Source organism: Falco rusticolus, chromosome 3 (assembly GCF_015220075.1).
Source record: "Falco rusticolus isolate bFalRus1 chromosome 3, bFalRus1.pri, whole genome shotgun sequence".
In the NCBI taxonomy this organism is placed as follows: domain Eukaryota; kingdom Metazoa; phylum Chordata; class Aves; order Falconiformes; family Falconidae; genus Falco; species Falco rusticolus.
Genome location: NC_051189.1, coordinates 53,641,568 through 53,667,187, shown reverse-complemented (window position 1 = coordinate 53,667,187; position 25,620 = coordinate 53,641,568). Strand labels below are relative to the sequence as shown.

Sequence of the window (25,620 nt, the reverse complement as noted above, 5' to 3'; positions counted from 1 at the left end):
ATAGAAACATGTTTAGTACTGACTAATCTAATGGGATGTTTTGATAAAGCTCCATGACCGTAAGCATCTCCTTGAAGGACATGACTTGATGCACACTGAACTTAGCAGGGGCTTGTCTTTACTTCAGCGTAAGAAAGTCCAGGTGGCAGATGACTGCCACGATCTGCAATTTATGCTATTTATGCAACTTGCAGCATAATCACACAATCATTAAACTGTCAGTCTAGAAATGAGCCAAAAATGATGCAAGCTCTGTTATTTAGATAATGTACATTAAACCAAAGAGCTAGTCATCAATGTGAATTCTGAAAATTCTGAATTCCCAGAAATGGCACCAATCATTCTGCTTTTACCTGGGAACTTGCCTTCCAACTTTGTGCCAACCTTTCTTCTATACGCAGTCCAGCCATACGGAATGCTAAAGAAGTCCACATAACTTTCACAAGCTCAAACGTACTTCCTGTACTTCTTATTTACTATAGTCAGGGCTGCCCAGGTAGGAGAAAAAAAGCCAAACCAAGCACCAGATCCAAAATTAGCATTTTATTCAGAACGTTGGGGTCAGAGGTGTATCATTCATATTCTGGTACACAATACAGAGGCAAAGCTGTTCTCAGAAGTCTCTCCAGTTTGAAAGCTCCTTCCCCCTTCCCTCCCCGCCCCCAAAACATACTGTATATTTACTCGTGCCACCAGTATCAGGCCAACTCCCCTCCCCCCCTTTTTTTTGGTACAAATTATGTAAAACTTTTGTGCTAAGAACTTTTCTCCCTCCCCAAACAAAAAAAATAATAAAAATAAAAATAAAAAAAATACTGAGTACTCTAACTACAGTTCAACAATTGAATCAATGTCACTTGTTTGCAACCTGTTTTGTAAATACTTTATCCATAACAAAAGATATAAACATGCAAAAACCTGAATCCATAGTCCAAATAATACATACACGTGTTCTGAAGTTTCTGCACTTCTCCACAGACTATGCCAATAAAACATTATGTACACATACCATTTTTTACAGTGAAGTGGGAAAAAAATACTAGAAATTAAAAAAGAAGAAAAAAAGTGTACATGGATTAAGACCAAAATGTGTCTAACATTCTAGCATAAGAAAAAAAAAATCAATTCTGCTACAAACTGGTGATATGAAAACTCCCTTTATTTGCAACCAGCTGCATAAGTTTTAGAATTTTAGTGAAAAAAATCCCCTAACATCTAAAACTAGAAGTAATGTACATTTTTCCACCTCATGGTCTTCTCTCCCAGATAATAAAATTGTTCCACGAGGATTTTTTTTTGTTTATTTTTAATTTCCTTATTTTAATAAAAGCAATGTGATGTAACAAAAGCATGTTGAAGCATATTGTGTTTCACCTTACTCCTCCCCACCCCAACATATTTCGTCTCTTCAATGCATAATTTCATAAATCAGTACCATTAAAGCCTTAAACATAAAACTAATTCCGATCTGAAAAAGGTACAAAAAGGCACATAAAATCCCAGTGCTTCTGTACTGTAAAATTCAAGTGTAACTGAGCTCACTATTTTTCTCCAAACAGCATTGGATCACTGATATTCCACGGAGCCCAAATTGGTTTGCAGCCTAAGCCAAAGCCTTCAGCAAGCACTTGTGCTAGTAGACTACAAAGTTAAAGCCTAGCTTCTGTATGCTTTTGGGGAATATCAGTTGAAATGTTTGTACTTGTCCAAAACCAAAGTTCACGTTGAAGTTCAGTCATCACCTCCACCGTACATATCGGCAAGTTTCTTGAAACGTGGGCCCCAGTCATTTAGGTAGTCATAGTCTTGCTCACCACCACTACTTGAGGAGTTAAGAGAGCTCAAGGATCCAGCAGTGGAGCCGCTTCCTTCATAGTCAAAGACTAAGAGGGAGTCGTATGGTGGGGCTGTAGGGTCATTGTCAGCTGCTTTAAGTCCCTGCAAGAAGGAGAGGGAGGGGAAAAAAGATAGTTCTGTATCTGAAAGAAAGACAAAACATAACTGGAATATCACAGTGCAGTTATCTATTAATCACCACTTGAGAAAACCAAGTTCTTCTGCGTTTCAATTCAAAACGAGATCTGTATTTATGTAACTCCGGCAAGAACTTATTTCACAGTAAGACATACCCACAAATGCCTCTCAGAATGGTCACATTTCCAGCATTACAGCACTGGACATTTTGAATGTACTTGCAAACAGAGCTCTAACAAAACCTCAAGAGAACAGCACGGCACGAGGACCGATGCTAATAAATACACAGTTTCAGAGCCACACAGCTCACAACTTGCGGCATGAGCAATATGGGACTGGCTAAACAGACAGATGGGGCAGGAGAAATAGGCATGTTTGCAAAGATTCACTTTAACAGCCATCTCACGTGGCCATTAACATATCCACTGACATCGCTGCCCTGCAGTCCATCTGCATGTGCCAAAACCCATATTTAGTTAGTCCTGTAAAATTCATGTACCTCTCTCTGTAGGCTGCTAGTGAGAAAAAGATACAATATGTTGGCTTAAGTCTTATGTGCCTTGCTATAACCACCCATAAGATTCCACTTGCTCTTCAGAAAAACACACACAATGACATCAAAGCTAAATACAAGATTATAACCATTTTGTTTCTTCATTTCAAAGGATCCAAGTTAAGAACACACCATTTGAAAATGTTGTGTTTCTCCAGCAATTTTAAATTTCTGCTCTCTAGAGCTGAATAATCCATGCTAAAACCAACACAAATTGAAAGTAGGGAGAGAACCACATTTCTTCCAGAGAAAAGTCTCTTCTCTCCTTGTTTCCTCACACAGGTCCAAACCTAAAGAAGTAAGTTAAATTTTAGAATACAAGACAATTGCTCTGTGCTTATCCTGGGAAGATTTACAAGTTGAATATAAGAGGCTGAAGCCTGAAGTTAAAAAGCCCTCTTGTGCTTTGGATTTTTCAACTTTGCGGGATTAGCAATGCTTTTTCAAGAGCTTCCACTTCGAATAGGATCTACTTTGGCAGCCACTGACAAGGGATAATATATCTTCCAGAATTCTATAAGGCTGAGCTAAGATTCTAAATTGCTCACTAATAATTTTAACCAGTGCTATTTGTGCTGATTTTATTTTTAATGTTTATTTATTTAAAGAATGGCTTTATTATACTGCCAATTATTTGGAGAATTGAGTGTGCTTCCTTCAAATTATTTAACATATTCTGGTTTTTTACTCTCCATTGTGTTAAGTCTAAAAGTGACACAATGCAAACAGATGTCAATTTTTCTTCTAGAAATACGTATATAGCTAAACTCACGAATTAAAGCATATGGTATTGATAAGGTAGAAGAGAATCCTGGGTCTTTACTACCTATCTAAAATGATCAATGTGTGCAAACTGTACTTACCAAACCAATGATCTCTAATCAAGAACACATTTTGGACTTAAATGATTGTTTCGTGTAGTACATCATCATCAAGCAGGTTATTAATAGCCTGCATTAAAAGTGCAATTTTGAATTATCTGGTAAGAATAATTGGTGATGCTTGTTATCTTTCTCTTTACCATTTTCCATCCTGATGACCATAATAAGCACAAAAGATCTGAGATTCCAAAAAGACAACAGCAAGTGTTACAAGACTTCCCTTATCCAGCTTCAAACCTAGAAATTGTTCTAAGGCTTTCTCTCAATTTCTGCTGCTGAAGCAGAAATATAACTTGAGTTCTTGGCCAGTAACTGACATCTTCCCTTAAGCCTGCTTGGGGTGACAGACACCCATGCTTTTTGAACAGAGGTGACAAGGAAGGAGAATAAATACCACTTGAGCTTAAGGAGTGCTGAGGTATGAATCCCAGGTAACAGGATGTAAAAGTCATCTAGAAAGCCAGCCTGGGGAAGAAATGCTATTTCCCTGCAATTCTGCCTAGTAACAGCCAGCAAAACATGGGATACTAATTTATTAAAAATCAGTGAACAAAACATTTTCCTACATCACTGCAGAAATTCTGATACCTATCAGCTATCCACAGCAAGGTGGCAGGCAGCCTCTTTCTATCTTTTTTTTCCAAAGGGGAAGTTTTATTTTTTTCAATTTGCTGCTGGTATCATGATAACATTTAAAAAGAAAACTGGTTTTGAGCTACTGACTTACAAGATAGCATCTCACTAACAAATTCACTGTTACAAAGGTTGTGCTTACTGTGTAATCCATTTCATTCAGAGAACATAGCTACGGGCCATGTTATGAAGGTATTGATTCAACTGCACAGCCCAAGTTACACTGACATTTGCACCTACCTTCCGGTTAAAAATTCCTCAGCTTCACAGTATAATGACTGAACTTAGTCTCTTAACTCCTCAAATGACAACCAAGTGTTCTGCTCTATTTGTGTGCCAAATTACATACTAAAATGACAAAGAAATACTAGAATTTTTTCACTTTCCCTCTGCTAAGCATATCCTCTGAATCTACCAAGTGCACTGCTCCACTTTGCTGTTGGGTTCTACAACATGTCTGAAGCTGGAGTTACTGGATGTCGACTTTGGCAGTGAAATTGGCTAACGAAGCTCCCTTTGGTTTCAGTATTGCTACCTTTTCTGATTATTATGTCATCCCTTTCAGCGGGTGGTATCACAACCTGCTACTGCCACACATGAAAAGGCAACAAGTGGCTGCCAAGAACTGTTTCCCCTGATCTTGCTGCCACGGTATTGTCAACTGCTTCTGAAGAGATCTCTCAAGTTTTTCCCAGATGTGTGCAAGAATATCAGAAGGGTTGTTATGAGTTATTTGGTTTACAGTTTCCTGATCTGAAAACTGAATGTTTTTACTAGACAGAGAACCTTATTCAATAACAGAATTGCTGGGGCATGCAGACCAGGTGATCCTGCTGGGAGCTGGTGAACTAAGTCATATTTCCTTGCACTTGCTGTATCACCAATGTACAACAAGCAGTCGTAGAAGAGCCATCGCAACACAAAGGCCAGCTTGAGACCCAGGACAGACCGAAGTAGCAATTTCACTTTTTTCCTCTTCCTTTTTTATGTATATTGTGGCAGCTCAGGAGGAGATAAGGGGCAGAAGAAGAGAAAATACAGTGCCTTGACTGGCACTGTACTGGCGAGTAGCTGATACCCCAGGAGGCTGCGCTGCCATTCAGCGAGGCCTGGACAGGCTGGAGAGTTGGGCAGAGAGGAACCTCATGAAACTCCACAAAGGCAAGTGTGAGGTCCTGCACCTGGGGAGGAACAACCCCATGCACCAGTACAGGCTGGGGGTGACCTGCTGGGAGGCAGCTCTGTGGAGAAGGACCTGGGAGTCCTGGTGGACAGCACGCTGGCCATGAGCCAGCAGTGTGCCCTGGTGGCCAAGAGGGCCAATGGGATCCTGGGGTGCATCAGGAGAAGCGTGGCCAGCAGGTGGAGGGAGGTTGTCCTCCCCCTCTGCTCTGCCCTGGTGAGGCTGCATATGCAGTGCTGTGTCCGGTGCTGGGCTCCCCAGTTCAGGAAAGAAAAGGAACTACTGGAGAGTGTCCAGTGGAGGGCTATGAAGATGATTAGGAGACTGGAGCATCTCCCTTATGAGGAAAGGCTGAGAGAGCTGGGGCTGTTTAGCCTGGAGAAGGCTGAGAGAAGATCTCATCGAAGTCTACAAGTATCTCAAAGGGCAAATGTCAGGAAGATGGGGCCAGGCTGTTTTCAGTGGTGCCCAGCGAGAGGACATGGGGCAATGGGAAGAAACTGAAACATAAGATGTTCCACCCTGAATATGAGGAAGAACTTCTTTACTTTGAGGGTGACAAAGCACTGGAACAGGCTGCCCAGGGAAATTGTGGAGTCTCCTTCTCTGGAGATACTCAAAGCCCGCCTGGACAGGACTCTGTGCAACCTGCTTTAGCAGGGGGTTGGACTAGATAATCTCCAGAGGTCCCTTTCAACCCTGACCGTTCTCTAATTCTGTGACTGAGGAACAGTGGTAACCTTGTTATACTTTCCCTAGTATGTGCAGCATTCTCAATTGGTCTCCAATTAAGGGAAAGCAAAACCCTCAATCTTGAACTAACATGAAACATTACAAAATCTGATGCTTTTATTTTCATGAATCCTACTATATCAAATTTGGCAGACTTTTGATGAGAAGGAAAGGAAGAACTGAGCCCTATAGGGAAATATAAAAAATTGGTTTAATCTGGAACCAGTTTTTTACTTGACAAGAGAAAACAGAAGACATCAAGAGACTATTCTGCCTTGAGATGCACTGTATCAATAACCATTAACTAGGAATGAACTGAGGGTCCTCCATGTCCTCATGGGATGAGACCTTTAGTTTGTAATTTAAATTTAGTTTACCTCAGGCTATGTCCTCTATTGATTAGAAATATATTCTTAGCCACAAACTCTCCACCACAATATGATTTGTTTAAGATTTCCAGGGAAAGCATAGGTGGTTCTTGAAAACAGGATTAACTAAGTTACTTCAAACAGGCCTAATTTAGACTGTCTTGCAAATCGTAACTATTCTAAGTGTTAATTATGCTCCACACTCTGCAGTTATGTTTTAAAAGGCTCAAAATGGAAAACAAGGTCTACAGAGGATTCTTAATAACACATGACTTATTTCACTGACTTGTTTGTACACTGGACTGGAAGAAAAGGAGTTTTTTCCCTTCCCCCCTTAAATTAGAGATTCATCTATCCATTGAAACAGACAAAACAAGAAAGTCCCCGAGGTCATTTAGCTTATGCCTGCAAAACATATTTTGATTGTAACGCACCTCTGGAACCTTCTTATTTTAAAAAGTTCATAGCTCTGTATGTTATCTTAACTTTGTAAGTGTTGTAAAGGTACTTGAAGTTTTTATCGTACTTGTAACCTGTTTTTCAATTTAGAAGTCATTTGAACATTGCAAAATACTCATATATGTCTCATTGAGTTAAGTAGATTTAATACAAAGGATGACAGCTAGAAAATAATATACCAGAAAAAACAGTCCTGCCAAAAGGAAAGAAACAAAATGACCCACTAGGTCATTTTTACTTTCTGTTTCTACGTCTCTGTAATAAAGGAAGAAAAAAACACCCCATGCTTACTTGGCAATGGTAGCTAAATCCTCCAATATCTGAAATCAGTGACCTGTAGTTCTTTTTTTTTCAAAAGTTTAAGTAATTCAGAGGCTAATCTGAACACTAGCTGTGTGTCCGACGTGCTGGTAAGCATTCAACAGACTAAATTAATCCCTGCACAGGGGCCAGCATCCCAAAGGATCATGCTATTCAGCATCTCTAGAAATAGGGCCAAGTCCTCCAGAAGACCAGACTGATCTCCAAAAGTGTTGCATCTTTTCAAGCCAATGGGATAATGCAGACTTTGCTACCGAGGTACTGATAACTAAAAGACAGCCTTCTTCCTACTCAGCTAGCGACTTGGCTAGTTTTCCAGGAGGTTTGGATTAGGGCTACCCACGGGAAAGTTACACATAATAACGTTGAAGCTGGATGCAGAGGGATATGAGCTTTGCCCTTTCTTACCTTGCTGTGTTGTTTTCACAGCTCAGCATATCTTCTATATTAACTCCCCTAAGAAATGTCTGGTATGGGTTTTATTCAAGATATTACTTCCATTTACTCCAAAAGTAAAACTGAGAGACCAATTTGTTTGGGTATAATCTTGCCAGGACTGCACGTGGAATTCTCTGAAGAAAGTCGGGAAACCTGCGTGGCCTAAATGTTTACGCTCTATAGACGCAGATAATTTTGAAATTTAACTCTAATAGTGAGTACTACTGTGAAAGACTGATTATTTTTTTTTCACTCAATAGACTTTTTAGAATCACATTTGCCATGGGAAATTTTAACATAAAATACAAATTAAAATGAAACTGTTCTGCAGAAATAAAATCTCCGTTTTGCTCAGACTTCTGACAAAACAGACAAGAGCATGAACAACCTTTGGGTGGCTACCGTATGCTAGAAGGATGGTTAGGTGGAATGCCCCATAATAAAATGATACATTGCTGTGAAATCCTAAGAAAGAAATACCTTATGAAAAAAAGAAGCTAAATATATAATGCTTGAAACACAGAAACTACCTCATACAGTTCCTTTCAATTATAATTAATTTTGAGCTAACTTGCAGACAAGAAAATTGCCATGTTTTCTATAATTTCATATATATTTCCAAGGTTTATTTTAGAGGCAATGACATTATTGACATTATTTTACTGTGTAAGAATAACTAGGAGTAGCTTTCTCTTTTGGTTGACAGCAAGGGGAAGCATGAAGGGAGATACTGATCTAACACAATAGACAGCAGTAAGAAAATCACTTTATGCTTGTCCATGCTGCAATACAAACATATTGGGTTAAATCAAGACAGCATGTACTGGTTCTACAGCTCCACGTGTACACATTGACACTATAAAAGAGTATTAACCTACTGAAAAACAGTATTGCAAGAACAGCTTGCTAAGTAATGTAAAAACTGTAGAAGGCTGGACAAACTCTGGCCTCTTTTTGGCTTTCCAGAATCACACTGATTGTTTGTCTTGGCTCTGTGAGAGCTTGATAGCTGCTTTGAGGACAAGAAAAATCAGGGTATTGAGGATTACGGGTTCTTCCCAACTGCCTGCTAGGTGGGTAGTGTCTGGTCACAGCTGCATGAGAATAGGATGGGAAACTTTGATTGTTTGGAAGAAGATGAGGAAGCATAAGGAAGTTCCTGTGTGCACCCCTGTCTCTGCTGCTTCCAGAAGCTCATTATAATTGTAATATTTAGAAGCACAAGGCACACAAAAATCCTTTGTTGAGACAGCTCTTTCTGATACAGATCTTCCCTGAACCTGAAGCCTCTTAAAATACAATGTCTTATGCATGTTTCCTGCCAGTCATCTCCCATAGATTTTTTAAAAAATTGTATTGCTGTATACCTTAAAAGGAGCAAACTCAATTTTTTGCAGCTTACCAGCACAGAAGACTTTAGTATATTAGCCTGACTGTTCTTTAAAGCAAACAAGAATAAATACGTTTGCAAGAACAGTTCTGCAATGCTCTGCAATACTTCTCTAGCTCTAGTTGCCAAGGAAGATACGAGAAAATAATTTACTACTATTCATCTACAGAACATAGTTTAAGTGGTAACTTCTGGGTTAGCATTTGTTTACCTATAATAAGCAAGCACAAGAAACACATTCTATCTTAAGTACCACAAACCCAACGATTTAAGACTGACCAGTGATAGGAATAATGAAAGAAATATTTGTAGGAGCATTTTTTTCAGAACTGTGAGTAACTTGGTATAGTCTGAATCTTACTTACATTTATCTTTATTAAATCGAAGAATCAAAGAGAATGCAAAGACTTTTAAAGCTCTATGACAAGTATTAAACCCACTTACGTAACATTTAATTTAGCTGCCCTGCTCACTAATCGTATTTGATGCAATTCTTCTGGTCTTATTGAAGGTACTCAATTTCCACTATTATCAGGATTCAAAGGGTAATGTATGAGAAAAATGAAAATTAATTTCTTCCATTATTAAATTACTGTGAATTAATAAATTAATTTAGGCTAAACTACAATTTTGTTGGTCTATTTATTACTTAGAATCTATAGAATAAACCTGCTTCGAGATAATGTGGTTGCAGCTGATAGATAACATATTATGGATGGAATTAATACAAACATACAGAAGTTAATTGATATAACTTCCCTTTCTGTTTGAATGAGTTAATTAAATTTGTCTGCACTTTAAAAGAACATATTTACTTCTATCTAGCAAGACAATATTGTCTAAGTAAGTTTCTAAAAGTTATTAAGTTCAAACAGAACAGCTCTTCATGCAGAGTACAATAAAGAAAACATAAATGCTTATCAGATCTTAGGAGGAAACTCTTTTTCTCTCCTTTACCTCATTAATGAAGTCTCCAATGTCCCCAGGATGAGGAGCAGCTGATCTGACTGGATACTGAGGTTCTGCATGGATTGGCCTTTCATCAAGACGTCTGATTCCAACAGGTTTGATGGCATCTGGCTCCACAGTGTCAGGCTGCTGGAGCTGGCTCAAATCATAATCCTGCAAAATATGAAACAAAGACAGTACGTTAGCAGAATTTCAAACAATATCTGTCAGGGGGAAAGATGAGGAGGAAAAAAAGAGAAAATGCAAAGTATCATTTCACCAGAAGTCCTATTTTTACTACTGTAATGCTTACTGAGAATAAGTCAATAACTTTGTTATTTGCATACCAACAGGACGTTATTTGATTTACACTCCCTGAATCTACCGTTTTGATTCTATTCCATCAGATTTGTAAAGCTTCTCATAAGTTTTCCATTGAGAAGCAAGGATTTGAGTAGTACTATTAAGAGACTAAACACTTTGCCTAGTAATGATGATTTACTGCATAGAGCAAAGATGCCAAATCCAACTCTTATTTTTCTAAGCAAATAAATGCCAGGCATTCTTACTCTGAGAAAGAGGCAAATGCACTGCTCTGCAGCATTTTATAATACCTTCAAAGAATGAATTTAAGACTCCTTGCTGATTTCATGTGGCTTCTATATAATATGAAAGCCAAAGGGGAAAAAATGTCATAAGAAGTACAAAGCTCCTCAGATTTGGCCTTAATTCTAAGCACTTTCTAGAGATTACTTGTGGATCTGTTCATTAAGTACTTGATGCTGCAGTTCCAAACTCTGGCAGGCTGCTGAAGCTAGCATAGCACTATGAATTCTAATAAGCAGTATGTATGTATATAAAAATTGTAATTAGATGAATGTTTATGCATTTAAGATAGATAGGCCTGAAAACTATTTGCACAGTGTGATGCATTTCAGCATTGTCATTCACCTCACTCTTGTCATGTCTAGAAGGTAGTCGTGCTCTAGGATGCCTTTGCACAAGGCACTGGTAAAAATGCAGAACAAAGAACTGGGTTTAAAGGCTTAAACTAAAGCCATTCACGAACTGGGGCTCGTGCCAACTCTACTGTATGCCAGATACCCCACTCCACAAATAGTCCAAGCAGTTAAAGAAGCATCCTAAATAAGCTCCTTTATCATCAATCTCTATTTTTCAACAGTGTTGTTTCGGGAAAAATCTTATTTATAATCTCAACTTGCTGGAAGTCATCTGTGCAGACAATTACATTTTCATTTGTTCCTTACTGACTCCTAAAGGAAGGGATGCAAGCATTTATTTCTGCTGTCATCTAATGGGATGTAGGTCCTTTTTGAGAGTATGACCTACTGTGACCCCAAACCCACACTTTTCACCAGGAAGAGAGGTCTGTTGACAGCAGTGAAGGTAGTCTTTTGGGAGAATTGTAACCAACTATCAAATCCACTACACCTTCTAATTCGTCACTCAGGTCCTCAGCTGACTGCATACAAATATATAGTCAAAAAAGGTGGAACAGCTCCACTGAGATCTGAGAATGCAGTTTCATATGCTTTAATTAGATTACAAGTTCCTTGGGGCTGAGCTGTAACTTCTACCCTTCGGTTCTTCATGTACCAAACAGAATAATAAGCGATCTCCATGAAGCATGAGAAAAGTAAACAGAAGAGAACTTTTTATCCTTTCCCTTTTTATTACATTAAATAAATCAAAGCAGTTTAGAGATATACTATCAGAAAATCCTATCAAACAGAGAAGAATGTACTTTTTAGCATTTATAAATATGTAACACGAGTACTTTTCATATCCACCCAAAAGATCAAGGTAGAAAACAGCAACAGGGGGAAATGAAAAATACTAAGTTTTTTAACACTAAGCATTTCATTATGGAGGAATTCAAACACATATGGTTAAATAACCATGTATTAAAACCAGGAGAGCCTCTCTGGTTATTTCTGTTTTATAAAAGGTAAAACCTTTTTTCAGCCACTCACATAACCATACAATTTTTTTGCTGATTAGAGGTCATACAGAAATGCAACATGAATCAAGTCAGTCTAGCATCTTCACATCTAAGGGCATCCTCTTGTGTGTATGTATACTTTGAGACATCTCCAGGCTCTACAGCAAAAAAGACAGCAAATACTGCCAGCCACAAGGCAACATCAGAATGTGTTGTTACATGGACTCCCACTTCGGTTTTCTTTTCTAGGGTAACTTATGACACTGCCATGTAGTCTTCTACCAGAGGAAATTATTTTGCAGGTCTATTAGTGTCTGGACAGGAAGAGAAGATCCATTGTCCTTATTACCACAGACTCTCAAACCTCTTGTATCATTAAAATCAATACTAACTGTACATCGGTCAGGTATGGCAAGTCATCCACCACCTCCCCAAACTGGCTTTGTGCCATACAAACACAGCATCATGCAACGACTCAAGCTGTTTCAACATTCTGTCTAAAGTCAACTCTACCCAATTATTGCAGAGAAGAACGAAAAATGTTTTCAAGAGCCAGGGCGTAAGCTTTTTAGGGCTCTTGAAATTCCATCTCTTCACTCAATACTGCATTCACAGCTAGAAAAATGGGAAAACTTTTCATGTATTACTAAAGCTCCTGAACAGACTCTTAAAAGTTAGTCTCAAGCAGGGTTTGTTAAGATAGTTAACTGCCTACGTGACAGCTAAATGGAAAACTGGCACATCAGAGAGAGGAAGATATGCTGAGGTAGGTTGGGACAGACAGCTTTGAGCAACATTCTGGGTCACTATTTTTACTCCTAATTTCAGGACCACAAGTCAACAATGTCTTGTCTTTGCTCCAATCTTTTTGCATATAACCTGTTCATAATTACAATCAGGTGAGGGCCTAACGAGGAAGAGGACTAGGCCCTGCATTAGAAATGTACTTGAGCAAAGGCTGTGAACATCTAATTCATATGGTAGCCGATTTGTTGGAGGTATTTATGTTTTTTAGCCTGAACTCTAGCAATTTTAGAACAAATACCTCTTTCTCTTCCTTCAGGTTGGATTTAAACAAATCTAAACAGAGGGCTTGTTTGAGTTTTTTTCCTCAAACTTCTGGACAAGCTTAGATTGTTGATGGAAGGGAGGAATCTAGTATTGGTTTTTTTCTACTGGAAGGTCACTAAAACATGTTAATTTGCTCCCATTCTGCACCTAGCAAAAACTCAGGCCTTTTGAAACCAGAAATTTAGACTAGTCTGATCATCCAAGTCTACAGTCAACAGGGAAACTGAAACCTCCCATTCTACGAAAGAGATCCAAGTGAAACAAGCTGAACCATTCCTTATATTTCCCCTTGTTTATAAAGGGATCTGCTATCACTGGATAAGACTATACTGCTACCTTTTAGTTAACTGGCTGAAGAAATGGCAACTTTATCAGTAAAATTCTCTTGATATAACAAGCAGCACTTTTGTCTCCTTGGTTAGCATCTCTGGCAAACAGTGATCTATTTGCTCTTGCTGAAACCCCCCTGACAACTGTATTGAAGCAGAAGAACTTAAGGTTTTGATTTGCTTTTGTTTTAAGAAACAAAACAGAATCACAATGTGCTAAAAGGGCATTTTATCAGAAGCTGCATCTTGTGAAACTAAACAATCTCACAAAACCCGTGCAAAACCCCACCAACCCCCTCCCCGCCAAGCTGATTACAAACACTGACCTCATTAGCTATTCACTTAGTTCTAGAGAGCTTTAAGCAAAGAATTACTCCATCACTAGCTCCCACCTCACATTCTGGAAACGTGACATCCCAGAGAGACAGTGCTAAATGTCAAAACCAGCTAGCCAAGCCCTATAAATTAACCACCTTACCAGATGTGCAGGCAGAAGGATCCAAAACCCAGTGAAACACTACTTAAGGAACATTTACACAGTAGTTTGAAGCACAGTCCAAGTAGCTCAACTTGAATAGAAGAAACATCCAGAATAGAAGAAAAGGCCATTTTATATTCCCCAATAATCACTGATTTACAGAGAAACAAGATAATGCAGCCTTCAAAATTTCCTCCCTTTGAACAACTTCCTTTTGTGCAAGGCAGCTATTCATTTAACAGCACACGAGCAGTAATTCCTCATACAGCAGTCATCACTTACAGCAGTAGGAGAGATTTTTTTTAAAAAAAATACCTTGCTTTCTGACTGACAGTTACCAGATTCAACAATCCCTGAAAAAAACCCATGAGGGGATAGGCTAGGAAACAGAGTTTCTCAGAAGCTTTTTGTTTTATAAAGCTAACTTTTTTCCCTTCTGGGTTAGCGGTTCTGGTTTTGTTTACATATTAGAAGAGTTACTTAAGTTGTCTGCAAAAATTTTTTTACAGTACCTGCTTTATAGGAATGCATACTGGAACATTATAAAGAAACTGTGAACAACAGCATGAAACCACAACTTACTAGAACTATAAATTGTTATGCATAGATGGGACTGACTCTTCTCCAAACAGGAAAACTCAGAAAATACTGGAATATATTACATCTAAATTGAGCTTTCTGCTACTAAGAAGTTTTCCCTAACACTAACAGTGATACATCCTAGTACATGCAACCTGACTGACATAGTCATTAATAATCTACGAAACTGGCTTCTGTGTTGTCTCAGTTTATTTCCTGGCAATTCATGAGACTGTTAATACACTTTCAGGGATGACTTGTTTTTTTACCTTGTACAGAGCAAAAGGTTTGGCTATGTATGAATACAGGCCTGGACACATGGCTAATACAACAAGAACACTACACCTGTTTCTTACTTTCAAAGGCTGCAGCCTCTGCAAAGAAAAATGAAAGTTCAGATCTACCCCCATGCAAGAAATAATCAATTTAATTGTCACCAGATCACTTAATTTGATGGTGAGAACTGCAAGCGTCATTCACTGAACAAAATCAGCTGCAGTGGTCTAAGTGCATGTAAAGCAACATTGGCAGAAGTTTGCATTTCATTCACCCCTTTTACAGGATGATGCCTCAAAGTAACCCCAACGTTATTGCTGGCTTAAGAGAATAGAGCAAACTATGACTTGAAGTACCTATGGATAAAACACATGTTCTGCTTTGCCTTTGTGTTCCAAAGGCAGTTACTGTCTACTCCAATACAGAAATGGGATGGGGAAGCAAGGGAAGAAATATTTTATACGGCTAATGTTCCCATCTGCCAAGGTCTTTTAAAAACAAAGAAAAAGGAAGTGAAAACCAATCCTGCTATAGCTCACCATTCTACCTCTAAACCCATCAAGCATCACCCTAAAAAATTAAGAGAAATTTGCACATAAAATATTGCCTGAGTTCTGCAAAATTCTCCAACCTGCCCTAAATCTTATGTCTGCTGAAATAATGGGACTCCAGAAAAAGCAAAGCACAGAGAACTGACTAGATGTACGCTGCAGGTGGGAGGCTAGTTAAAATGCCTGTGCTAACAGTTGCTCTTTATTTGCGACTCACTTTTTGATTACTTTCTGCCATATTGCTTTTCCCATTTGTTTTTATTATAGATGCATCTGGAGTATTACAAGTTAATAATTTTTAAGATAACCAAGAAGCTAGCTTATCTTTTTTAATAACAAAAAGGTGAAAGTTAAACTCCAGCTGCTGATAAAACACAGTTACAGGCGTAGGTTCTAGATAGGATAAAATAAAACACAAAACAATTTTGTAATGGAATTATGGAAACGTTACTTTTCATATGATGAGATAAAGATTCACCAAGGAATGACAGTAATTCTTCATGGGAGGACTGCATGAGTCACTCATTAAAAAAAATGAAGTTAATGTCTTAGTAAGCAAAACAATCCCCAAAATAACCACCTTCTAATTATACTATTGTATATTTCTAGGGTTATCTTAGCAACAGTTACTTCATTCATTGTCATTAAAATTCCTCAACATAAAACATGTTCCAGTGTTAAAGCAATGCAAAATAAAGGTTAGAAAGTGTGAGTAAATGATATGAATAACACTCACAGATAGGGTGGTGAAAATAAAATATAATCAAATGGATTTATGAAGAAGTTCAACAAGTAGGTAAGGAACACTGTCATGTTTACAACAGAGGTTGTGACAAGACCCAGCACAGAAGAACAATATAATCTTAAAATGTAGGCTTACTGGAAGTTACGACAATAAGGAAAAAACCCAACAAACCAGACAAAAAATCCAAAGGATTACTCAATTTGTTTTTATCAATGACATACAAATGCTGGAACAAAGCTACCTTTTCTATAAAGGAGCAATTTCTGTTTAGAATTTAGATCCTGCACACATAAAAATAAACCATTATGTATTTCTTTTTAATGCTGTTATCGCCTTTAAAATAAATGCTACTATTTTCTTTCTCTATATAAAGATGTAATAAAACATGACAAAAAGCAAGCTACTGACTACCATCTGAGTAGACTTGTAAGAAAAGCTGATGTAGGAAGGAAGACACAGAATCCTTAGGAGGAAAACTACTTGAATAATTGTAAAATCATTGTGTTGGAAACTCTTGTGCTGAAAAGATCTGAGGGCTAGATTAAAATATAGGTTCAAACCAGCTGATCTGCAAGACTTTCAGAGCATACCACCCACATGCTCGAGCAACTTGCGTCAACAGGACAACCTGCATGAGTAAGTACCACTACAGTTCAGAAAATACTAAAGAAATGGGCTCAAAAGAGGTGAGAGGATCATCTTGTGCAATGAGATGTATACAAAAGCAATTAAAGGGAAAAAAATGTATCACCATTATCAGGCTGACATATGCTGCACGTATCCCAGTCAAGCACCCACGGCCTCAATGTAAATCACACGAATGGCCGGAGATACACGATGAAAATGAATTAGTGATGCTTATGGGCTGTGAGCTGCTATGTGTGTGAACTATGCCGCAGACATGCCCTAAGTGCTTTAACACTCAGCTAACATGAGGTTTCAGTATTTAGAACTGACAATAGTGTTACAAGTGGAGAGCACATTGTGTCAGGGGAGAATATTTGTAATCTGTATCTAAACCTCCCGTCTGCTAAAACACTGCAAGCTCTAGATCATGCAGTCCATTAATAAAAAAGACAGTCACTACCAGCTTAGTAATTTGTCCCTAAACTAGGCACATTATTTCAGAATATAGAAACTCTAGTATCCCCCACCTCCTACCCCAATTGTTGGGTTAAAGATTCAGATGCAATTAAAAAAAAAACAAAAACAAAAGCGAAAGAAAAAAAACCCACAACACTTCCCACCTCCCCAAACCAGCAGCCAAACCAGTCCGCTGACTTTGTGGATTGATGCTGACTCAGAGCATCTCACGGCCCAGCTCCTGCTAAGTCAGGTAGCTCAACTGCTAAAACTAGAAAATATTAAACAAAATTCCAAGAAAAATCCCAGACTTTCTATCTGGAATATCTCTACCTCCTCTCCTTCCCTCCTTGTTCCCAACTTCTACTAGTACAGGGATGTTTCCCAATGCCAGGAAAAAATGTTTTTACCTGAATGACAGGAGTACTGTACAGCTTTCAAAGCCAGTATTTCAGCCCACATTTCTGAGAAACAGAAGTTTGGGTGAAAAAAGTCCAGAACATACCTGGTGTTGACAATGCTCTTCAGTGGAGAGCAGGCTGATTGCAGCCCAAGAACCTCTCTGGCTTAAGGTATTAAAAGCTTTTTTCCTCAACTGCTGTGGAGAACACATGACCCTGTGTACCAGTGACCTCTAGCCAGGCTAGAGGAAGACTATGAATCATTCAAGAACCTCAGTTTTCTTTACAAGCATTCAGTCTGTCACAGTGAACAAAGCAGGCCATCCTCTGACAGGATTAACAGGAGACCTTCATGATGGAATAAACAGCTCTTTTATGACAGACTTCACATCGTAATTCCTTGGAAATGCTAGTACAGGAGGAAAAAAAAATCCAAACCAACAAAACAAAACCAAGCAGGAATTCCACCTTGTTGTTGACAGTTGCCATGATGCAGAGAACTAGCTGGAATTTGGAACTCATCAAATTTGCTGTGGGAGACATTACTCTGATAGCACGGTCAAAGTGTTTGGAAGGAACATGCCAACCATGCTTTAGGAATTTCTGGGTGTGTTGTAACAGCTAAGAAACCCAAATGCATAGCTTCCAAATAAATAAATAAACCCTCCTAAACACACACATTAGTCCAAGAGAAAAACCACAAGTCTAAAAGTAGTTTGCTTCAGGATGCATAGAGTCCTAAGTTCTATCACTTATCTTCAAGCACTACCAGCCAGATCTTCAAGTCACCCAAACATCTGGGATAAACAAGAAAAATATGAGGCCGCACAGTGTAAATCTTCAAGTATTCATCCAGAAAAGCAGGTGATTTTATAAAGGCCTAAGTAATTTGCTTGCTATAAATAAAAGTAAGTAATTGTAAAAGGTACAGATTATGAAAATACTTGAAGCTTTTAAAATACTGTTTTTACTGAGATTCCCGTGAAGCTTTGAGCATTCCCTTCTATTCTGCTGCATGAGATGCATCCTGGGTTGGATGGTTCTGTGTTTCTGAGTCACCTTGTGCAGTGCCTTCTACTGAAGCTGCTTGTTCAATCAATAGTAATGGTTCTGGGGAGAGTGCATCATAAAAAGTTAATATGGATGTAGAGCATTTTCCTCTGTCATTTGCTGATGACTTGTGGATGCAAGGTTGACATGAAATAATTTTTCTTGATTTTAATAGAACACTGGCAGTTTTATCCTATGAGGCCTCATTCTGAAAATAGATTTTTGACGGCAGTCTCATGCTTTTTTAGAATACTTTGACACTTTAACGCTTACTTTAACTTTGACAAAAATGCAAAGATCTTTATGGCCAATGCCTCTTGCCCACAGCTTTGCTTGTACAGTATTTTGCTAAGCCACAGTCTGCAAAAATGAGATTACTACTTGTAGGGAACTTGTTGGGACATTTCATCAAAAGCTTAGCATTTCAAGTTCTTAAATCTCGCATAAAATGCACTCAACACCAAATAAAACCCAACCAAATATAATCCCTTCCTCCTTCCCCTGGGCACCGGAGGTGAAGGGGGGCAAGCAGGGAACCAAGAACAAATTAACCTAGGAACTATTATCATTTAGTTCAAGTACAGGCAGAAATCAGATTTTACAAAATGTCAAACCAAAACAAAGTAAAATCACCTCTCGGAAAAGCAAGACAGAACTTATTTCCATCATCCATCGCAGACAGAAAATTACGTGCCTACATGAAAATTTGTTCTCTCTATTCAGCCATTCTGGACAGGCACAAATTCCTAACTTTGGAGCTGTGGGAGAACATACCCACTTTTTGCCTACACAGTGGTCTGAACCTCTTTCTACAGAAGTGGTTATTAAAAGCTTGCTACACTTTGTACAAGCATTTATTTTCTTTTCCTGCAACATTTGTTAGGAGTGTATAAAGACCTTTTATACCTTCAAACACTATGGTCTACTGTTCAATGAATCAGGAAAGGGACCAGTGTATCTGAACTATGTGGCTGGTAGCTAAGATAATTAATTTGCAACAGTGGCCTTAAAATTTGTCTTAAGAAAGCAAGCAGGGGTTTTGTGGCTAAAAATTATTCAATTTTCTATAAAACCCTTAAACCGCTCTGTATCTATGTGCTTCCTCTGCTCACTGTGAGAAGAAATGATCCTAATTAAACATTTCTTATCACTTTACTGTTACTCCACCCACTGACAGTTTTCCCTTTTGTTGCACTACGCTCATTCACTGCTAGTGAAAGGCTGCATTTATGGATGGTTTACATCCTGCTAATCTCCACAGCATTCATACAACATTACCTCCTGCTGTACTACCCTGACCATACCTCTTGCAAAGACAGTGATTTCACTGGAAAGGAGCACAGTACAAGATGGACAGAAGAGAGACTTCAGCACCATTTCTGAACTGTTAAGGATATTACTCTCACCATATGCTGTTACAATGCTTAAAGTTTCTGACCTGTGGCACAACCTTTCCCGACACTACTCTAGCATCACCTGTGCCTTCCCAATGAACAATATATACTCTGAGAAACTTACTGGCTGTCCTGAGGGTTGTGTGGACAATAACTAAAAATCAAAACCACATGAAAATTACCAAACAGATTCTCCAGAGAATTGTGGGTGAACAAGAGCTGGAGAATATGTGAACTGGAAAATTAGTTCTCACAAGACGAAGTTTTCTTCATGTTTTTTAAGCTTCTAACTCTTCTGTGTAGTAAAAGATGCACAAACAGGATGAAGTTCTTGTACTCAAATTATCTGTGTACAAACAACTGGAATAGATACATAGATTCAAAGGGCTGTCCTCAATTTACTTAATAACATAAGCAATTTTCAAAAACTACATAAACGGAAGTTTCCTTTGCATATTGCTTAGAAAGAAAGATATGCAGAAAAGCCAGGAAGTAGGAACAGTACTTGGGGAAATGCAGCAACCACGAAAATTACGCGAAAATAAGAACACAAATTTCAGACAAACAAGCAAGCAGAGGGAAGATATAAATGTCTGTACCAGTGAAGGGAGACACTTCTCAGATAAGTGCCGGATGACTGTGACTGGGGATGTGGAAGAAATGCACTTAATTTTTCAAGGCTTTTTACTAGAAAATTTCTTAGGCTCTGTTATATGCACTGTTCCCCTCACAATTATTCTACTTACTTCTACTACTAATAAAGTGCATAAATCTACTCTTTGTCATGTTCATAAACCACTTAATAAACCTCCTCTGAAGGAAGGAAGTTGCACTGCTTAGAAATTCACTAATTTGGAGAGAGAGAGAGAAAAAGCAGCTATTCTTAGCATGTACACATCACTTCTAGTCCTCTGACATATAAGCAGTGGTTCAACCAGAGGTGACATGAGAGTAAATGCATATGGCACCTGCCTGGAAAGGTATCTGAATAAACGCAGATGTGCCCTGACAGCTACTTGAAACATAAATACTTTCCAAGCTGAAATCCCAGTAGTGGCCAATCTGTCAATAGCCAACATTACCGTACATCTAGGGAGGCATTCACCCACCACCGAAAAAGGGTCGTATTTGGAACAGACTATATTGGGCACTCTGTACTGGTGATTCTGTACAACAGGATTCCAGACAAGGGGTGAAGAAGGTTTTCAAACTACAATGAGACTGGATGTTAATTTTCATTTAAATATAAGAGACTCAGATGGAATGTGGTCAGAATGCTGTAGAATGTAAGTGGACAAGATACTGGTTTTACATCTTATTCGGAAGACAAGCAATTGGTATTTTTGGAACTGAAAAACATAATACAAAAAACCAACAATATATTTCAGGTTTTTAAAAATCACTTACTGCCTTCAGCATTTAATGCAGAAATTAACTACCTATCATAATGTGTCAATGGAAACAAAATGAAGTGCGGTGTGAAGTGCAAATCTATTAATCATGCCTCACCTGATCTTCTTCTCCACCACCTTCTTCATCGTATTTCAGAATGTTGTCCCTCACATCATCTTCTGGATCAATTAAGAGCTGCTTCGCCTGACGTTCTTTATCACGGCGTTTCATCCATACCACAAACATTAAAACTAAAACTACATTGCAAAAAAGGAAGACACAAAACCACATCTTGATTCTGAAGTACAGCCATAGAAAATTGTACAAACTTAACATCAAGATTTAAAAAAAGGACAGAAAAAAAAAAGTGCCAAGATGGTCAGCTTTGACTGTTCTGGATGAGGTTTTCTGTTGTTTGTTTGTTTGGGTTTTTTTAATAAAATATTTAATAGAAGGCAGCTTAAGCAAGGGATGTTTAAACTAGACCTACTACAGGCAATTTGTAGAAATCAATCACACATTCAAGGTCATAAGTCACAAACCTATTCCACATCTGCAAAATAAATTTGTCATGAAAAGAAGTAAAAAAGACCAAACTTCATAAACCACTGGATTCAGAAGGGATTCTCCACAGTCATGGCAAGAATTCTAAAAGATTACATTATTTCTATTTTTTTAATGCTATGTCCCAAGAATATATAGCAATTTATACAGTTTAAGTAATTCTGACATTGGAACATTATCAAGCTTAGGCAATTCTGACATACGGCTCAGCAGTCCATGAGAATAGACCATATTGTTGCCCAAGTTTAGATTCATGTTTAGAAGTAAGAAGAATCAAGGTTGAAGAAAACACAGTGGCATTTAGAGAATGAGAAATAAAACAGAATAAATGTGAGTAAATGATTTTCTGATACAATAGGAATGTTTCCAATTACAATGATCTTCATCGAAAGAAATTCCACTGTATCTAGAATGTCAATATATGAAGAATATCTTAAAGGACTTGACAGTTTCAATAAGGCTCTGTTAATTCAATACCTAACATTTTAAGTGTATCTCGTATCAAGAAAATAATTGTACTGTACTTGTGCACAGCTATGGGCTTAGCCAGGCTCAAATATGTTTATTTATTTATTTAAATTACTCCTTTCCACCATTTTGTACACTCTGTAGACTAGGTGCACATTATACTCTGAACAGGTTAATCCCTTCCTTGTGTTCCACCACAATCAGAAATCACGTTAACCATAACGTGTAGGACAGCTAGCAGATAATTTACTACACTGGACACACACTTAGTCATGATGTTCAGTCATTTTCCTTACTGAACGCACTTGACACAAAAATAAAATACTAGCACAGCTTTATGTAGTGCTTAAATGTACACATCTCTGTTTCTGCATGGCTGCCTGCTTGTCGTGCCTTATATGAAGGGCTGTGATGTATTACTTTCCAAAATCCTCAAATAGCCTACTTACATGAATCTGAAGCACAGTGGCAGTTAACAACAGAGAACTCTTTAAAGGCACCGTTACCCATTGCGGGTGGCATCAAATCACAGAGTACCAGCAGCACAAGAGCAACTAGATGTCTGGGGCTAATCACATCTCCAACCTGGTCACTTGCTGGTGTAACGTTAACAAGTACCCACGGGCATAAATGGAAATTCTCCTTCACAAACCCACTGTGGGTCTTGACTGTCACACAAGTGCTAGTGATGATCTGTCTCGCTGACTGCTAATCCTTTACTGTTGGAAAGTATTAATACCTGTCCAAGACATTAAACTAAGCAGCAACAATTCTTGGACTTGAGTCTTTAATTACTCCCCTGTCTTTGTCAAGGTACTAAAACATAAGCTGGTACTTGCAAAACAAGAATAAAAGAGATCTATCTACTCACTGAGCAAGATGATGATACAAAGCAGAATTGCAATGATGGCACCAGTGCCCAGCCCTGCGCCAACGATCCGGTCAACATCAGTGCAGTCTCCGTTTATGTCACATTGGCAAACTTTCACTTTCAGCACAGAAGTGCTAGAAGCATGTGGATTTCCAGAATCTGTAATTACTATGGGTACATCATAGATACCAGCCTCCAGGAACCTGATCCTTAAAGAGAGCTGGGCGTGATCACCTGTGTGTGAAAATAAGGCGCTTGTTAAAAAGTAACACACTGCTCATCCTCATGTTTAAAATAGCACTGGCAAAAACAGCTCATCTTTGAGCTCTGTGTTAACTTATTGTTCAACCCACTAGATGACACTCATGATAACAGACTTCTTCATTACTGTGAACATCTTTTCTTTCTTAAAATTCCTTGTTCTTTGGAGGACATACACTAAGGTGCTTTCCTGTTCATATTAGGCAAATTCATGTGCGTTGCAAAATAACACCGAAGTAAAATACAGAAAAGCATATGCAATAGTTTCTTTAAAATTACTAAGATACAGAAAAGCATATGCAAAAGTTTCTTTAAAATTATTAAGATTTCTATATTGTTAATTACCACTAATTCGAACAATTGTCCAATTCCTTTTAATGCTAGCAGGTGTGTCAGGGAGCTCAAAGGCAAACGGGCCTGCATTTGGGTCTATGTCAGGGTCTATAGCAGTGATGTTAATCGCATTAGGCTGTAGCGTTTCACAAGTTGTGGCTTCTTTTGGATTCACTTGGGGAGCATTATCATTGATGTCCAGCAGGTATATCTGAAGTGTGCCAGTTCCACTCATCGGAGGAATTCCTTAAAGAAAAGAAACCAGCATTGAACCTGTTTCCAATTGCAAAATTACTTAAATGAAGCTATACCAAAACTTTTCAATTACCATGTACAGATGGTTCACCCCAGTTTGGGGATTCTGTCTTTACCAAGCCAATCTAACACTGTCACTGCTCCTGCTTAACACGCGTATTCTTATGTAACCTGCCCTCAGAAAAAAACTTGCCCTACTCAGCAAGCTTCAGCAAATAACTGTAGATCTATGGGTCAGGGACTCAACCACTTTATTGATCAGCCAGCCAGTTCATCTCCAGAGACAATCCATGTCAAGTGCCTCAAAGAAAAACGTGCAAAATTGGGATAGTTTTTCCTCTGGAGAAATTTTTTTGTAACTTTGAATATTTATGATCACTCTTTACCACAAGTGTGCTATTTAAATTCTTTCTAATACTAACTTTCAGCATGCTACTTCTAGACATTCTTGCTATCCATATCAAATGTGTGATGCTTCCGTAAACCTTACAAAAGTCACACATTTATGTGAACATGTGGCACTGAATTTCTCAGTATAATTAGCAATGGTTCTCATTCTACACACGCCCCCAGTAATCTTCCAGTTCCATTTGAATTTTTTTTCCTTCAAAAGAGTCAAACAGATAGAAATAGTTGATCTAGATTTGTTATACTGCATCAGTATGCAAAATTTTACAATTTGCCTCCTCTCCAAGGTAAACAGCCTCAGTGTTTCAGTTTTTCCCTCTAATCCAAGAACGTTCGTAACTGCACTTGTCCATCTTTGTGGTATCAGCTATGAATAGTACAGCACTCCAGCAGAAATCAAGACTCATATCTGAGCAGAGACTCTTAATTATCATTAACAAACTGATAATGAAAAGACACTTTCCCTTCTGCACTTCTGTAACCTGAATGTGGAAAAATACAATACCCCTACCCCAACAAGTTACTCCCTGTAAAGTTAACCTGTGCTGTGCATTCACTCAGCCTACTGCACTCCTGTGCAGGTTTTTTTCAGTTTTCTATAAACTTGATTAATGTAACTAAGCTAGTGCCTTTCCCCAAACTTATAGAATTACTGTTCAGCCCATTTCCTCAAGTAGCTGGGAAATATACAAAGTCTGATACTAATACAGACTTCCAACTGGATGTATTCTAAGCATATATTTATTGCTTTCTGTCCCAGTAAAATTGAATGTCATTCAATCACACAGAAGAAAGCTTTTTTAAAAAAACATATAATGTTGATACACACCATTATCAGAAGCTAGAAACGTTGCATTATACATATTGTTTTGCACATATATTGACTCTCTGTCCAAAACAGCTGTAGTAGTTATTTGTCCATTAACAGGGTCAATTTTCAGCCAGTTTGCAGGATCTGAAAGTTTTGAGTACCTGTGTATTTGATCACAAGTTGTGTTATTTGTCTGCCAACATGAATATTAACAACAAAGACAGAATTACTATTTTAATTTGTATTCTGAACATATTTTTGGAATTTGAAGACAGTATTTCCCAGATTTCCGTTTATTAAGCTTTTTTGCTAAAATTCTTGAAAATACACATTAAAAAACCAGTCCTATGTTTAGATGCTTGAAGTGCCCTCCCATGTAAGTTATCATGTAACTGGAGGAAATCACACAATTACCATGAACTATGTGATATTCATACTCACACTCAATTAAAATATT

General features: G+C 38.2%; 1 protein-coding gene across 2 annotated transcripts in view; it reads right to left on the bottom strand.

The window, feature by feature from the left end:
* Nucleotides 1-528: 528 nt before the first annotated feature.
* Nucleotides 529-25,620, bottom strand: part of CDH2 (cadherin 2) — a 119,901-nt gene continuing 94,809 nt past the window's right edge. For both annotated transcript variants that reach the window (XM_037381061.1, XM_037381062.1), the window contains exons 11-16: nt 25,182-25,324; nt 23,702-23,935; nt 23,096-23,329; nt 21,310-21,449; nt 9,890-10,054; nt 529-1,938 (exon numbers count right to left, since the gene is read on the bottom strand). In XM_037381061.1, coding sequence (XP_037236958.1) covers nt 1,732-1,938; nt 9,890-10,054; nt 21,310-21,449; nt 23,096-23,329; nt 23,702-23,935; nt 25,182-25,324 — 1,123 coding nt within the window. In that variant the 3' untranslated portion in view covers nt 529-1,731. The remainder of the gene's footprint in view (nt 1,939-9,889; nt 10,055-21,309; nt 21,450-23,095; nt 23,330-23,701; nt 23,936-25,181; nt 25,325-25,620) is intronic.